General features: G+C 27.1%; 1 protein-coding gene across 5 annotated transcripts in view; it reads left to right on the plus strand.

Moving 5' to 3' along the window:
* LOC111680041 overlaps nt 1–18,139 on the plus strand; it is a 146,934-nt gene that overhangs the window by 86,491 nt on the left and 42,304 nt on the right. For all 5 annotated transcript variants that reach the window (XM_046955146.1, XM_046955147.1, XM_046955151.1 and 2 more), the window contains one exon: nt 13,223–13,371. In XM_046955146.1, coding sequence (XP_046811102.1) covers nt 13,223–13,371 — 149 coding nt within the window. The remainder of the gene's footprint in view (nt 1–13,222; nt 13,372–18,139) is intronic.

Here is an 18,139-nt window from a genome sequence, read left to right on the forward strand (position 1 = left end):
GATCATTATAAGTCACATAATAAATTGTTAACACTATTTATATATTATTGTTATAAAAATAAATAATAATTTTTATAATATGATGTTTTTCAGGAATATTCCAAGAACTTGTTAAATTATTAAAAATATGAATTTAAATTTTTTTATAAAAGGAGCATACTTTAAGGCAGCTTTTTAATAACAAATATTTGTTTCGAAGTGATATATACTTTTGTTTAAATATATAGTTTAAAAAATCTCAAAAATATATGTATACCATCTAAAGTGTTCTACTTTTTCCCACTTTTATAAATAACATATGAATAATTGCCATGTATTAGTAAATCCAAAAAAGTACATTCGTTCATTCATTCATACACATTACTCATTACAACTTTTCAGTATCTGAGTGTGGGTGACAAACTATAATACATATAAAGGTTAGTTTTTTTCATTTTACATTCTACTAAAATAGTGAAATACCCTTAAGCTAACATTTCAATTACACCAAAAACTAGAAGAAGTAACAAAAAAAAAAACAAACGTTAATGATAAAAACCGCGTACAATTTGTAAGAACATTTACGTGTAATGCATAAATATTTAGTTTTCAATAAACAGCCCGTTTTCAATTGAAATATTTCAATACATTATAGACAATGTCACTGTTGAAATATATGAAAATAAAATGAAAACTTTTTTTTTAGTAAATAATGGTATGTTGAAATGAGGTCAACATGTGATGGAGAGATTAAGGTTTTCGATTTTAATTTTAATGAAAAATTTGGGGACATTTTTTGAAAAGATTAACCCTTAGTGTTAAACATTTTAGATAATAAATTTGTCTTAAGAAAGTAATTAGAAACATAATTTCACACTAAATCACTTCATAAAACAAACAAAAGCTACATTAAGGAGTAGTTTTACTAAAATTTCTTAGAAAATGTCTTACATATAATAATTTTTCATTAACCCTCAAGAACATTACGGTCTAGTTTTTAATCTAAAACATAGTTCAGAGTATAAATAAAACTTAAACTCAAACTATGGAATAGACTAAAGTATTCCATACTACAATCCAATGTATAAACTAGATTATAGTCCAGACTTTTGATCAGACTATAATGATATGTAGTAGACTATAAACTTGACAATAGTCCACTAAACAGCATATAGTTCTAAACATAGACTAAACTACAGTTTATACTATAGACTATGGTCCAACCACACTAGTCCATACTATAGACTCTTCTATATTCAGAATACGGACTACACTATAGTCTTGCCTACAGTCTTGTCTATAGACCAGGATATAGACTATATTCTGAGCTATAGACCAAACTATTGACTAGACTATAGTCTAGGATAAAGACTAGACTATAGTCCAGGATATAGTTAGTTAGTTAGAGTTTCAAAGGAGGATGTTTATACATCAAATCCAAAGAAATACGCCATCGGGCCAGTTGTGCGCTCCTTAACCAGTGTCACAGGTGGTAATGGAACCCACCACTGCCGGTCTACCAGACTAGAACACTAACCACTAACCTACCGGAGTTCAGGATATAGAATATATTATAGTTCAGTATATAAACTTTACTATAGTCTAGGATATAGGTTAGACTTCAGTTAAGTATAAAGGCTAGACTATAGTCCATGGTATAAAGCATAAACTATTCTGCAGACAATAGACTAGACTATACTCTAGAATATAGTTCAGACGAGATTAGATTGTAGGTCAGATTATAGACTAGATAGTCCATATTGTAAACTAGCTTATAGTGTAGACTATTATTGACCAGGATATTGTCTAAAGTATAGTCCAGGATACAGATTATACTATAGTTCAAGCCAGATAATAGTACTGGCTAGATTATAGTGCAAGTTAAATAATAGACCCGTTTTAAGTCCAGACTTTAAATTAAACTATAGTCCAGACTTTTAATTAAACTTTAGTAAAGACCATATTTTAGATTATATTCTAGACTATAGTTAAGACTATTAACTGTTCTATAAATCGGACTATTGTTCTGGTTATATAATAGACTCTCATACATCTTAAGTCTTATTTTCATAAAATTTTCAACTAAAAGTTTTTATCTGATATAACTTACCAAATTATACGTAATTCTATTAATAGAGATATACAAAACTCTTTGTAATTTATAAAGAATTTATACTACTATTTCTCATATTCTTACATTGTTTTTCCTCGTAAACTATATCTGGTAAAACTCTTACAACTACTTTGAAATAATCAACATGTAATCAAATTAAACAGAATCTATTCGCATAGAGTGAAAGAGACAAACAAACCTATATGACATGTGAAACACATGATGATGATAAATTTAATCTCATCATATATAGTTTTACAAACATATCTGGCTGGCAATTGTTCACACTTTAACTCTATCTATAGGAATGGTAAAATAAATTTATTTGATTGCCATCTTCAAGCATAGATACACAAGCTCGACACTATTACATTTACTCTTACATTATTTTAAGAATTCTTGATTTCCCTACAGTTCCGTCACATTTTTACCAGAGACTATTTTGGTTAGAATAAATTACTACTCTCTAATGTAAACGATATGACTCCTTCCATAGAATATATAGGAATATTATTGCAATAATTATCATCATTTGCTTTAATTAAAAAAAATTGTTACATTAACTCCTTGCGAAACTGTTGGGTACATCTGATTTCATTGTCTCTAACACACAGACACATTAAAATTAATATTTGAAAATAAGTTTTGTAATTTATAGTGAAGAGACTGAACTTAAAAATAAGAACGAATATTTCTTTTCTTTATATGAATGGATGGGTAAACCCAACAAACAAAATTTTGTGTATTTCATTTTAAAAATACAATTTTATATATATTTTTTTCAAATCTTGATATTATTAAAATTTTATAAAAGCTTATTAGCAATATCCTGTTTGCTGGGTATAATCACAATGATTGTATGCGTGTTTATATTCTATTTTTAGATGTGTTTGCGATTGTGTGTGTATCCACAATTCTATCACTTAAGAGGATTGATATGAATCTTTAGTTGAAAAAAAAAAAATAAGTTAAATTAAGAATAGTTACAGTAATGTGACAATTGCAATTACATTTTTGGAAAGAAAAATAAAAAATAAAGAAAAATGTTTAAAAACAACAAAACTATTTACATATAAAGTTTCTAATGATGAGGGTTATACAACAAATACTTAAAACCGTCACTCCTAACTGCAGTATAAATATATTTGTTTGTGTGTTTGTCTATTAACATGAAATTAAATAGAGCATGACATTTATGTGTTTATGTTGTTAAAGAGTAATAATTATGAATATAAGAAAAAATATTAAATAATATTAATGTTTGTTCCATTTAATTTACCATTGACTAGTGTAGTCAAAGTTATGTACAAGTGTCCTATTGTATAATTGTAAATACATTTACATTATATGCCTGCGTGTTTTTAGACATGTTTACTATTCAAATGTATATACATACATATATATGTATGTGTGTTTACTTTTGATTTGTTCAATTATTTTTAATTATGTGTTAATTAAAACACTAACAAAACTACTGGCATATTGTTAAGTGCGTGAGTGTGCGTCTGTCTGTCTGTCTATCTTTATGTGTATTTAACGCCTAACATTAAATTCATTGAGATTCTATAAATGTGTGTCATGATCCGTAAAATCTGTTTTAACTATTATTAAGGATTAAATTTTATTTAAGTCAATGATTTTTTTTACTTTTTAGTATACAGTTAATAATAAAATTGAAAGACCATAAGTTAGTTATTTATATTGTTGAAGAGAATTATTAATACGATTAAATCCAACAAATTAAATGTTATTGTTTGGTATAATAAAAAAAGGCTTTAGTATTTAAATGTGTTAGTGTATATGTAATGGGGCAGAATTAAACAGTTTTAGCAATCCAGCTTTTGGAATTGAGAGCATGTGACAATATTTGCGGAAAATATAGCATGTTTCTTATAAAATAATGTTTCAGTAAAAGATAAATTTTAGAAAATGGATAGAATTTTATATATTTTTAAAGAAAATATTTATATTAATAAAAAAAACTGCAAATACATAATTTTTTAAGTGTTCATATTCAAAATCTGTTATTTTTGAATTAAGTTTAAACACTGTAGAAAAAAAATGTAAAAATAACAAAAATTGTTTTTAAATTAGTGAGTTATTAGCTTTTCTTTCGAAATTACTCTCCCTGAGGCGTATGATAAATATTTATTTACTTCTTTATTACTCATACTCAATAAATTAATATATTATGCATTCGTATAAAAATAAACATCAAAAACCAGAAGTAAGTTAATGAATTTCCAATTAATACGACCCTGTGTAGAACTTATTTTTCATTCTGTTTTAATAACCAGTTCTAATGAAATTATCTTGTAATACAAACAGCTGAAACTTCCTTTGTCTAAGTGAAGAAAAAACATAAAAAAACTCGAAACACTTAAGAAGACATGTTCAATTTTATTACTATTCAACTAATCGCTTAGAATTTTTATATATACACATATATTTATTTTACGGTGGCGTATGAATAATATTTATATACTTATTTATTACTTATACTTCACTCCTATAACTAGCAATAAACCTTATAAACCAGAAGTAAATTAATGAAATTCTAAATCATATGACCCTGTGCTAAACTTCTTGTTGATCAATTTTTAATCTAAATACAAACAGCTAAAACTTTCTATGATTAAGACAGTCTATTACTATTAAAATGTTTTGCATAAACAACCTTTCATGTCAATATAAACGAACCCCTTTCATTCTGAATTTCATAGAACTTTATTAAAAAATTCAATCTCATTTCTTTCACAAACCTTAACTTAATTGCAGTTTCTTTTATTATTTTCTTTTTGCTTCTTTTAAATTAAAAATTCGCTAAGAAAAGATTAAATGGAATTTTAAAAATGTCCTCATATTTGTAGTGTTTAAAAATTATGACTCGTTAAACTCGTTAAACGTGTGTATGGAAAAATGTCTCGTAAAACAAATAACATCCTTTATAGAACATAGTTAAAGGATTAGACAGTTTCTTAAATAATAAAAAAATAAAAATAGTAAAACTACAACAAAAATACCTGGGCGCAACATCAAGTCTTTAGCAGTTTTTTGTGCAATTTTAACAAGCGAAAATTTTTGTTAACTAACAAAATATATGATCCTTAGAAAGTGTTGTTGTTGTTGCATTTGCTGTTAAATAAGTTAATGGACCAACTGACATTTTTAGCTGGCAGCAACTTACAAAGAAGGCAGATATACTTAAACACACACACAAAAATGCTAAAACCAGAGACACAGAAAGACAGTTTTTTTTTTGTAAATTGTGTAAGATATTTAGTCAACTACACCTAGTTTAGACTTTACCTGCTGACATGTTTGGTGTACACAATTTAAATGTGACTCTATGAAGAATTTAAGATCTTCACCAGACCAAACAAAAAACTGCATTTAGCAACTTCTCTTACTAAAACCAGGACAAAAAACGACATCAGCAATTTGAACTGTAAATTCTATTTGCAGCTACACACTTTTCATTCTGCCCCCTTTTACATACATACAAATTTTCTTGTTCTTTTTCTCTTTATTGTTATGATTTTAAATTTTACATCATTTTGTAGTTTTTCATCTCTTTGTCCCTTTGCAGCTGTAACTACTTGTAAGAGATTTATAAAAGCTTGAACAACATAAACTGAATGAAAGAATGTTGAAATGAATGTACAACGGTTGCTAATGTTGTCAAATATGTACATTGTCATTGTCAGTATATAAGCAAACAAAAATTCTCTAAATACTTATACCCATCCATATAGTCGAGCGGTATGAGAAACAATTGCAACAATCTCCGTTTTTTCGAGAATTTAAATGTAGATTTAAAAGTTAACTTTTGTTTTATACTTTAGATTATTTAAAACTGTTTATAACAAATTTTCTTTTGACTAAGCAAATTTGATAGTGAACTTCAATCTTTAATGTTTGTTTGTTTGCTTTTGCCAAGCTGTCTTTTGTTGAAATCTAATATTTTTTGACTTTTATAACAAAATTATTATATTTAAAAGTTCAAATGTGCACTTAACAGTCTTAGCTTCTATAGCATTCCGTTATAGAAAATTTCGCTTAAATACGAAACCCATACTCTGTGTCCTGTCCCTAGCTGTATTTTAAACTGTTAAGAAAGAAATTTCAAACATTAAACGTTTAACAACAATGAACAACAAATTCCTGTTCAACTGCTGCTGTTGCTATTACTGATGATGAGTTGATGAAATGAACGTCTTTTAGACAGACATAATGGGACAGACAGATTTAAGACATGTAGTTTGATTGTTAGAGATAAGGAAATTATGTGAAAAAAATGAGAATAACTGGAAAAATGCAGGAAAACCAAGTTGGAGATTTAAGGTGGGTTACCATGATAACTTTTTTTAATGTATATAGTATTACTTACTTTTGTAAGTTTTTTAATGTTAAGCATTCTTTAAGTACTACAAGTATAAGTTGGAAGAAAGTGGTTATGCAACAGGGTAACAAGTTGATATTTTTATGCGAATTTTCACATTTACAGAATAATTTTCTCTTTAAAACAAATTAGGTTTGAACTACGAATTAAAGGACAACATATTTTACTTACATGTACATCAAACACTTTTTTATTTATTTAACTGATTTTGAGCTTTATATTCGAAATAACGAACGTGATTTCTGTCCTCCTACTTACGTATTTAGTAAATCTTTTGATTTACTGACTTATAAAAAAATAACTTTGTTGTTTATTATCTTATTGGTTACTCTGTTCTAATAGTAGTCTTACAAATTACAACATTTAGATATCATTTTTTTTTTCAACAACTTTTAAAGAAAAAGTAAGAAATGTAGATTTTCAAATGAAACTACTTAAGTAACTATTACAAGCAAAAATTTTACACTTGCAACTTACTTTAATAAACACTTAGTACTAGATAAAACTAGTTAGTTAGTTAGTTAGTTTGAAAGGAGGATGTATCTACATTAAATCTGAAGAATTATACTAAGGCCTCTGTCGGGCCTAGCTCCTTAACCAATGCGTCCAATCTATCATTTACCTACCGGAAGTTGGTAAACAAAAAAGTACAAAAGTGCTCTTTTACAGATTTTTTATGTTTCTAAGTTTAACTTTAGCAAAGATTCAAAAAGTACTATTTGAAAAAACAAGTTTTTAGAAAATTAAAAAATACCTTTTGATCAACCAAAAAAGTGCCATAAAGTCCACTTTTATAAGTTCTCATTTATTTCAGGCTTTACATGCGTAATTTTACGTTTCTAGGTTCAAAAATATAGAAAACTTTAAAAGGACGAAAAAATAGTCCTTGGTAACAAATAATACATTCATTTACCACATTTTTCATGTTTGCAAATAATAAATGAAAAAAAATTTACATACATTGATTAAAAAAAAAACAATATCGCCTCTTATAAAATCCTATTTAATATCAACTCATTTATTTAGTTCTTGCCTTTATACACTGCCTCTACTCATCCGTATAAGACTACAACTTCAAACATAGTAAATCTGCTCTTAAGTATTCCATAAAATGCCAAATATTTCAAACATTTATCTACTCACTTAACAAAATTAAATGTTAATACTTTTAAAGGGCACCAGAAATATATAACCAAGAAAGAGGAAAAACAATCAGACTTCAACAATGATAAAGGAAAATAATAAAAAAATGTATTTCTATAAAAAAAATGGTAGATATTTGTTTAGCAGCTAACAGTTGCCATTATAAGAATTTTGCAAATCGAATAAAAAAACTAGGAAATACACACGCTTATACAAATAGCTTCTCATAGATACTTGTCAGTTCACCTAGTTGTTGGGTTAAGAAACTGTAACTACAAACAATCAAATGAAAAGAATTTATCCACTCACTATCTCCTACTTGCAACTCGTAATGCAAATAATAATACACAAGTATTATAAAATAAAAATCTTGCATTAACACGCAGAGAGAGAAAAAGTTCTACAATTTTCTAAAAAAAATTTTACGATATTATGGTTAGCGCAGTTCCCTTTTTATCATGATAAGGAGCGCACAATAGGCCAAATTGTGGCCTAGGTTTATTTCTTAATGTAGTATACATCCTTCCATCAACCTAACCTATGGTTAGCGCAATAATATTTTAAGTTATGCTGACTATATTATGATAAAACATTGTATGATTACAGAAAACAAGTATATGTTTTTTACCATAATTGATTATTTATGATTTTTATGATTATTAGTATTTAACTTAAATTGGTTTATCTTGACTACAGATAGCATACGTATTTGGTTACAGTGATTATAGTATTGTTAAATTTCTTGCAAGCATTTAAACATTTTTTCTCCAAGTGTATAAATAAATATGATTGCATTAGTATAACAAATGTACTTTGACATTTAGTTTACTCATTCTCATTCCTCAGTCTCTTCATTTTATTATCTGTCAGTTTGTTTTTCTTCAAATCAATTTTAAACAAATCAGTAAAAATTGAATAAAACTGCCAACTCAGCTTTAAAGCACAATATTTTAATGTTAATGAAGGCAAAAAATATTCCACAAATAAATTTATGACATTTTTACCTCCATTTCATTTTTTCCATTTTTAAACTGCATTTGAAATTATTTTGTTATTTATTTAGTTAAATAAAGTAAAGAGTGGCATATACATTTAATATACTCTTGTATTCAGAAGTTGGTCAAATAAAATAACATTTGTTAAATTATTTTGTTTTATTTTCCAAAGTACTATATAATGGTTTTGATTAGTTGGTATTAAAAAGTTTTAATGTTTTGACAATTATCTAAATAAACTTTAGCAAAAAACTCAAACACATTATTATTAAAAAAAATCCTATACTAGTTAAATATGACAGTGATGTTTTAAAGCAAAAATACAATATATTTCTGTCTTCCACAATATGCTCCACATACATACTGGTACCAAATAAAATCTCTTAAAAAATGTTAAAATCAAAAAGAATCTTTTTCAAAACAAAAAATCAACTCAAACATTTACTGAATTTCATTTAGGCGGTTATACAGTTAGACAGCAAGACAGATAGATAGACAGACAGACAGTTAACTGCCACAGGATAGAAAAATATTTGAAAACATGATGTAGCAAAAAAAAAGTATTAAACAAAATACTGACAAGCATCATCACTATTTTAGTTGAGTTTTTAACTGACAGACACACATACGTACATACATCTGAACACTTTAGCAAGCGGTTTTGTTTAACTTCCGTTGAAAAGTTAAATGAAAAAGAAAATAAAAACAATGTTCATTTAGTTTTCGCAATTGATTAGAAATTTTAATTTGATTTTTTGTTAAAGATAAATTTAATTAAATAAAATTCATTGAAAACATTTTATTTTTCAAATATACATATTCATACATATATATTTAGTGTTGTTTAAAATGTATGTTATCTTTGTTAATATTTTTATGTTAAGTTGAGAGCACAAATCTAACACTTTTTAGGAAAAAAGGCAGGAGTTTTGAAATATCAGTTATTGTTGCAACCAACAACAAATTTCCTAATATTTCCCCCGGTAGGTAAACGCAAACTAAATATGACACGTCTGTCATCTGTCTTACAACTACAGTTTCTAGTCCAAATACATCCATCGAAATTGTAAATTCATATATGAATGCCAATGATGGCAAAACTGATCTAAGTCAAATATATAATCCATAGCCTAGACTATAGCCTAGACTATAGCCTAGACTATAGACTAGACTATAGACTAGACTATAGACTAGACTATAGACTAGACTATAGACTAGACTATAGACTAGACTATAGACTAGACTATAGACTAGACTATAGACTAGACTATAGACTAGACTATAGACTAGACTATAGACTAGACTATAGACTAGACTATAGACTAGACTATAGACTAGACTATAGACTAAATTATAGACTAGACTATAGACTAGACTATACATATAGAATATACATAGACTAGACTATGGAATATATTAAAGACTAATGCGACTTGTTACACTCTTATGGTAACTGACGCGTAAATATAATTAAGTTTATGCTTGATATAAGCGTGTCACATTTTTATATGCCTAAAGATATTGCTAGTGTACACACACTATATGTACGCCTGAGGAGAGAAAAGTAGTTGTATTGATTAATCAAATTATATTAAATTTAAACAATGTTATGGATGAAAATTGTATATAATATGTTAAGAATGTCAGCTCTTTATCTCTTCATAATAGAATCTTTTAAAGGCCTATAATATATAAACTTAGCGTAACTTATAAACTACCCTCGGTCTGAATTATTAAAGATTTAAAAAAATATATAAAATTAAAAGAAAATGTTTGTATGTAAACATTATTCAGACAATCATATTTAAAATTTCCAGAGTTTATAGCTATGTTATGCTAAAGCAACTAAAATGTTTAATCTAAAATGTTTTTATTTTTGTGCACGAAACAACTATGAAAATATATGGTTTAACACGTAATATATTGTTGCCATAAAAATGTTAACTTGTAACAAATATACACCTTATTCATACATAAGTATGTACATAAGAATATTAACTGCATCAACTGTAATTGTTTGGTGGCAACAATGATTTATAAATGCGTAAGTCCAAACAGTCCAAAGGCCCTACCGCTTTTGTTTATACATACTTTTTTCGGATATCAATAAAGACCCAGCAGTTTTGTAGCACTTAGGTTTACCCCTAGCCACCGAGCGTCCAGATGACTCTTTTTTATTAACATGTGCTTGTCCTACGGGGATGTCAATAGTCAGCCCAAAGATTACGAAGAGCAAGACAAATATGTTTAGTTTACACCCTCGTTTACAAATAATCTCCTCTGTGACGAAAGGCGAATTAGAGCCAACCAGGTGGGTAAACGTTAGGGGACATCATTGTCTTTTTCGGATGCATTGTCTCTTTGTCGACCTGCAAGGGAATGAATGTGTAGGTGTGTAAGTGTATTTGTAGGTTAGTCAGGTGTATGCTTGAACAAATATATTTGAGACTAAAAGTGTGATTAAATGCTCTTGTGCTAGAGCATTGGTGTTGGTAAATGTATATTTATTTATCACTTCATTAGTTAAGTCCACATATAGCCACAACAGCAATAGCAACTACAATAAGACTAAAATTATTAATTACATTTTGTGGTGGCTCTCTGACACATACGCACACACATACACATTCACATACTTATTGTCATGTTGTTCAAATGCCATTGGTTGGACTAATAAATGACAGCGCGCTAATTGAAAAATTGTTCAATATGTTTGTTTTTACTTCATCACACACTTTTCCTATTGTTGTTGTAATTATTGTTTATTTTTCATAAAAATTTTAATTATTTATTAATGATAAAACGTACACATACATATACAAAAGCAATAGCAACACTTACACACTCTTTTGATATGCATACATACTTATTTATGTATTTTTAATCATTGGGCTTATTATAGGGATTTTGAACCAATTAAATTTTGTATTTTTTTTTTTAATTTTTGTTAAATTTTGACTGCTCTTTTGGCTGTATTGTGTTTAGGATAATTTAATTATTAAAATTAATGTATATTTGTTTAATTTCAAACTAATGAGATTTTTTTGCTTGTAAATTATATATTAAATATTGGCTTTAGTTTTTGTTTAGATTTACAAGGCACAAGGATTAGTTACACAGTTTGAGGTGTTTTTGGTCAATTAAAATTAATTACAATTAAATTGTAAATTTGCTATGTATTAGTAAATTTACATAGCAATTAATTAGAGAAATTCGAAAATAAAATCAAACTTTAATTATTTATTTTAGTTGTTGTGATTTTTTAAATTAATTATTAGGAGGTTAAATAAACTATGATGATAAATAAAATTAGAAAAGTTTCAAAAAATTTTCAAATTAAATTTTGAGTTTTCTATAAATATTTGATTTAAGAATTCTTGACCTCCTGGTATCAAAATCTAAAAATGTTTGACTTAAAGTGGACTTTTCAAAAAATGTTAATATATTAATGAAAAAAAGAATGACATCATGAAGAACTATTTGGAACTATTAGTATCTAAAACCTAGACAAAGGTGGCTTGTAGTTTTTCAAGTGTTCTTTTTCATTTGAATTTTCAATTTCTGCATTCTGCAATTTCTGACATGATGTCTTTATAGCAATTTTCTTCTACTCAATTACACAATTCAAAGAACATAAACTAAAGAGTTTTAATATAAAAATTTTTCCAATTACTCAACACAACAACAAATGACCTTTAAAAAGAACACCTCATTAATTACAAACAACTTTAGGGCTGCATCAATTGGTCTCCCTTAACGTATGAGTGTTATTAATAATAATTAATATTGCTCATACGTTGCATTTTATGATGATGGTCAATTACAAAGTCATTACAAGCAAATTTACAAGTAAAACTAAAAACTTTACTTAAGTATGAATATTAAATAAAAAAATAAACTCGAGAAGAAGGCAAAAGAAAAAGTTTTCCCATCTACTGCCAAGCAGCCAAATAAAAAAGTACTTATATTTTAGTAACAATATGTCTGTCCATCCGTCTGTCTGTCTCACTACTTGTCTGTGTTTGTGTTTAAATATTATTTTATGTGTGTAATGTAAAGATACTAAAACATTTTTAATCACCCTCATAATTTTATAATGAGTTCTCATTTTCTCTACTCATAATTTCTTGTTGGTTTTTAACGTGTTCCTTCTTTTGTTGCCAACTACTACATTTTATACACGTTAATGATAATGTTCGACAAATATTATACCAAAAACAAACAAATTTCTCAAAAAAAAAACAAGTAAAGTTTTTTTCTTTTTTTTTGGCAAAAGTTAATGACTGTGTTAGAGTGGATGTTAAAAAATCTCTCTTATAACAACAAACAAAACTACGAGGCATTTATAACACTGCGTTTTATAAAGTAAAATGTTGAAAATCAAAAAAACGAAATTTTGGGTCATAACCACTCTATGAAGTGCAAAAAACACCGAACAGCAAAAAAAAATTGTTTCATATTTTTCTTAACCATGTTCATAGTGTTTGTTTGTAGAAATAAAAAAATAAACTTTTATTTATGTGTAATTTGTAATTTGCCTTTTTTTTTTTAATTTTTGCTCTTGTATCTTCTCTTTTTTTAATATTACAGAAAGAACTATTTGTGAGTAAAGTTGATCCGGGTTCACCGCGCGGCGAACGTAAATTTTCGACAGCCACTGCGCCATCGATGAAAACAAAGTGGCTGAAAGCAATTAAAAGCCTAAAACCGGCTTCTGGATCAGCAGCACAAGCAGACAGGTAAGTCTCATATTTTTTCACATTTTTCTTTTTCATACGTTTACACTTAAGTAAACGTTAAGATATATAAATGATGTTTGTATTTCGGGTTCCGTTTTCTTACACCTTAAATTTTTACAGAATCACCTTAAAATAAATATATTATTTTTAAGGCTTTAATTTATTACACGTTTTTCATTTATTTTAAAGTTTAATATATATACAACAACCATTTACACTAATAAATGTAATAAATTTTGGAAACTATTTTGTGTTAGATTTTTGTTATTTTTCTCTTTTTCTGTCTCTCCTACATATGTATATTGGAAGTTTGCATTTTTTATCCTTTGAGGTCATTTGTATTCAAAAATTTAACAATTTTAAATTAGTTCAATTTTATTTTTGGTAGCGATGAATTTTGTGCTGCCTCAGCTTAATATGGCACAGTGGTTAAGGATGCTTTAGTAGCAAACAGCTAAAATTTTTGAATTATATTCTACACAGCTTTAACATCTTTTGGAAATGACAAAGCCTATTGATTAGATAGTGTATTGACAAAACTTAGGACTTATTTAAGGAAGAACTAGTCAATTGATCTGTCTATTGCAAAGTCTAACGAGTAGTCTAGTCTATGGACTAGTCTAAGGTCTTATCTATTAACTAAGGAATAGTCTACAGTCTAGTCTATTAACTATTGTAAGGACTAATTAATTGTATAGTATAAGGATTATTCTATTCAATAAGGTCTAGATAAGACATAAACTAATCTTCGGAACAAGTCTAAGGACAAGTCTATAGACTAGTCTACAGACTAGTCCAAGAACTCGTAAAAAGGAAAAACAAGTCCACAACTCTGTAAGCTAGTCTAAGGACCTGCCAAATGACTTGTGTAAGGACTCGCCTACGGTGTAATCTTTTAAATAGTGTAGAGACAAGTATGGTTTAAAGAATAGAATATAATGACTAGTCTAGTATGAGTAGTATAATGACTTGTTTAAAGACTATTCTATTGACTATTTTACTAACGTTTATATGACTAGAATGTGCACTTAGCGATTTACTAATGTATTGAATATTTAATAGAATAGTCTATTGATTAGTATATTGATTTCAATAAACAGTATACTAACTGGAATAATCATATTTTTTAATATTTTTACTAGTGGATTGGCTACTTAAGTGACAAGTTAATTAGTCTGCTATCTAGTCTATTAATTAGTCTATTGACAAGTCTAATAATTAGTCTATTCTTAAGACTTTTTTAAAACAACAGTCCATTGAATCCACTGTAATATAATATAACGATTTTAATATATTGCTAACGTTTAGGATTTTTTTCAAGATTTTTTTTTACACTTTTATACTTTCTTCAGCAGTTTGGTTTCAAATTTTTTTCTATATTCTCTAACTTATGTTTCCTGAAAAATTTATATTCATGTCTGTATTTTATATTTTTATTTCTTTCTTTTCTATGGCAACTCCATTTTTAAAAATCCTATAGACTTTAGATTAAATTAAACTAAAAACATATCGGTGAGTTTTAGTAAAACGAACAACATATTTTCCGTCTACTTTTTATCACAAACAAAATAGCTAAGAGCCACACTTCCACCACTGGGATGTTGGAAATTTAGCTGGAAAATATTTCAACCTTTAAAAATAGCTCCCACTTTAATGTAACATTATTGCAATTTTGCAAACTCAAATGCCAAAATAGCATCAACTGATGATCATCAACGTTTTCAACATCATTTTGCTGCCATTGTTGATAATTATGGTAACGTTGCTTTGAATACATATTTGATTGTTCCACTTACTAAAGCCGAAAACATACAATTTCATTTTATACTTTCTATACCAACTATTACCAATATCTATGAAACTGTCTGTAGATTGTACCAGTATGAGTAAATTGTGAATAGAATAGCAGATTCCACTTCACTTTAACAACCTCAATGTCCTTGATTTCTTCTTTTTTTCACTCTCTATAGTTATAAAAATTATTATATTTTCTTCTGTATTTTTTCTCTCCAGTCTAGCGTACTGTAGGACCATGTAATAAAACAACATTATAGGTTTTTTCAAACAAACATTTCTCTTTTTTTTAGAAAAATAAAAATATTGCCAGCATTTTCTTTTTTTATTCATATGGCAACAAAAAAAGATTCAAGCAGAACTTCTGCAACCAATGAAATGTGAAATATTCTTTTGCACTTTTTTCCGGTTCGTCTTTTTTCAATGATAAAATAGAAAATGATTATGTGTGTTATTACGAAATTGAAAATATAGATAAATCAATGTGAGAGTAGGGATATAGTGTATAAATACTTTTTGCATCTCAAGAGTTGACGTTAGCAGCAACTAATTTATTTGCCACTTTTCTATTTATTCTGTCTGAGTTTAAAGAATTCCTAGTGCGAATGTGTGTGTACAAATGAGCAATTTTCTTTTCGAAATAAATGTAAGTTTAGTGTGGCACTAAAATATTTTAAATTTATTATTTTATCTACAAAGAACACACATTCATTGCCTATTCCTTTTATTGTCTCACCAACAACATCTGTGTGCTGTAACTGTAACAATTCAGAAGAATGTTTTGGTGTTTCTGTGTATGAAGGTATAAGGGAAAAATAAACACAAAATTAATCCAAATTATAAAATGATTTCGGTTTGATATTTCACGCTTTTAAAATGAGATTAAAAAGATTTAAAATAAATTCTACAAAGAATTACATTAAATGTGAAAGACTTAATTAGAGTTTTGTAGAATTTAAATAAGTAAAAGTATATATAAAATAAATTCGGTTACTACTAATCTTGTATAACCGTTATTTAAAATTATATTTCAGAAAGGGGTCCTGTACAAAATCCTTATATGTAGATCTCTATGAAATATATAAATATAATTCGATTTATGCTTAATAATATTGTTATATATTGATTTACCAATAATTTAAATACTGACTTAGGTCAATAATGAATCGAGTTATTGACTATAGACCAGACTATAGATTAGACTATAGACTAGACTATAGACTAGACTATAGACTAGACTATAGACTAGACTATAGACTAGACTATAGACTAGACTATAGACTAGACTATAGACTAGACTATAGACTAGACTATAGACTAGACTATAGACTAGACTATAGACTAGACTATAGACTAGACTATAGACTAGACTATAGACTAGACTATAGACTAGACTATAGACTAGACTATAGACAAGACTATAGACTTGTGTATGAGTGAAAAGTTTCTAACTTTAAATTTTTCTAAAATAAAAAAGCAAACTCATTATAAGAAAATATTAGATTTTTTTAATAATTTTCTGTTTTCTATCTTTTCAAATGTACATCTAATTAGCTAACAAAATGCCAAAAGTAGCTATTCTTTATTACATTACAACTTTAGTTTGAATTCCATAAAAGTAACGTTTAACTAAATTATAAACTATGTAGAACTAAAATACACAGTCTAAATAAGTTTTGTGCTAAAAATAAACGAAAACTTTTAAAACAAATATATCAAATCCTCTATTTTTTCTCGCATAAATAAACATTTTATTTAAGTTCGTTTTTTTGTTTGAATAGTTTTTTTACCATTAATTATCTGCTTAAAAATTAAGACAAGATGAAATAATTCTATTTCATTTACTCTTAGTTGGTGTGGTTTTAGCTGAAGCATTTCTTTAGTATAAAAAAAATAATTTAACTACCCACATACTAAATACTAAAGATACTGCAGAAAACTTTTTAGTTTTTTCCTGGCCAACAAAATCAAAAAAAGCAACAGTCGGAAATAAACGTGAAAAACATGCTTTTAAATTTATTAAATCTTGTGGTTTTTGCTAGTTTTTTTAACATAATTTTTTGGCTACTTTTTCTTTGCTGTGTAAAAACAACAAATCTGCTTAAATATATTGTCAGGTAAAATAGAGATAAAATATAGTGGGGAGTAAAAAAGTAAACCATAAAAAATATACGTTACTAATATTCTGTGGGGATTTCTCTATGTTTCTTTTGTTGTGTGCTTTTAAAAAAATATGAAATAATGTTGATGAGTTTGGTTTGCTTACCTTTGGTGAAAATCAGTCAAAATAAAAATGTTTCAAAATCATAAATGATATTTTGCGATTCGCTATTTGTTTTACGAGTAAATTTAGTTAAGGCAAGCTGAAGATACCAAAAACTATAGCAAACGTATTGGAAACCAATTGTACCTTAATACAGATACCCAATAAAATATCTCAACAGAAATCTAAATATTAGACTAGTTAATGTATCCTAATGAAAGAACTGAGAAAATATCCTTTTAAAACAACTTGTTTCCATTTAAGAATAACTGTCCTTTGGCCAGGCTTGACAAACCATTATTTTCATACTTGTTTGGCTGTTAAGTAAGAATGGCGGCATCAAAGAAACATAATGGCAACAAAAAACTAGAGTCCAAAGCACAGAGAAAAGTTTCAACCAACCGAATTCAGTTTGGTAGAAAGTTAAAACGTTTATGCTGGCAAAAAGTTTATGGTCTGCACTTAATAAAAAAAAAAAAATATAGCAAAAACTAGAAAAAAATTTGCTACAAAAACATAGAACAAACATTTCTATATACAAGATAAAGTATAATTTTTTAGATTTTGTTTTTGTTGCATAGAAAAAAAAACAAACGATCTAACAAAAAAAGTCAACTTAGGTTAAAAAAACTATGAATATTTATTTTTTGTTGTTCAATTTTTAAGGGAGAGTTTTTTTTACTCTTTTAAAAAACTTCTAAAATCTGTATA

The sequence above is a fragment of the Lucilia cuprina genome, chromosome 6 (assembly GCF_022045245.1).
Source record: "Lucilia cuprina isolate Lc7/37 chromosome 6, ASM2204524v1, whole genome shotgun sequence".
Classification (NCBI taxonomy): domain Eukaryota; kingdom Metazoa; phylum Arthropoda; class Insecta; order Diptera; family Calliphoridae; genus Lucilia; species Lucilia cuprina.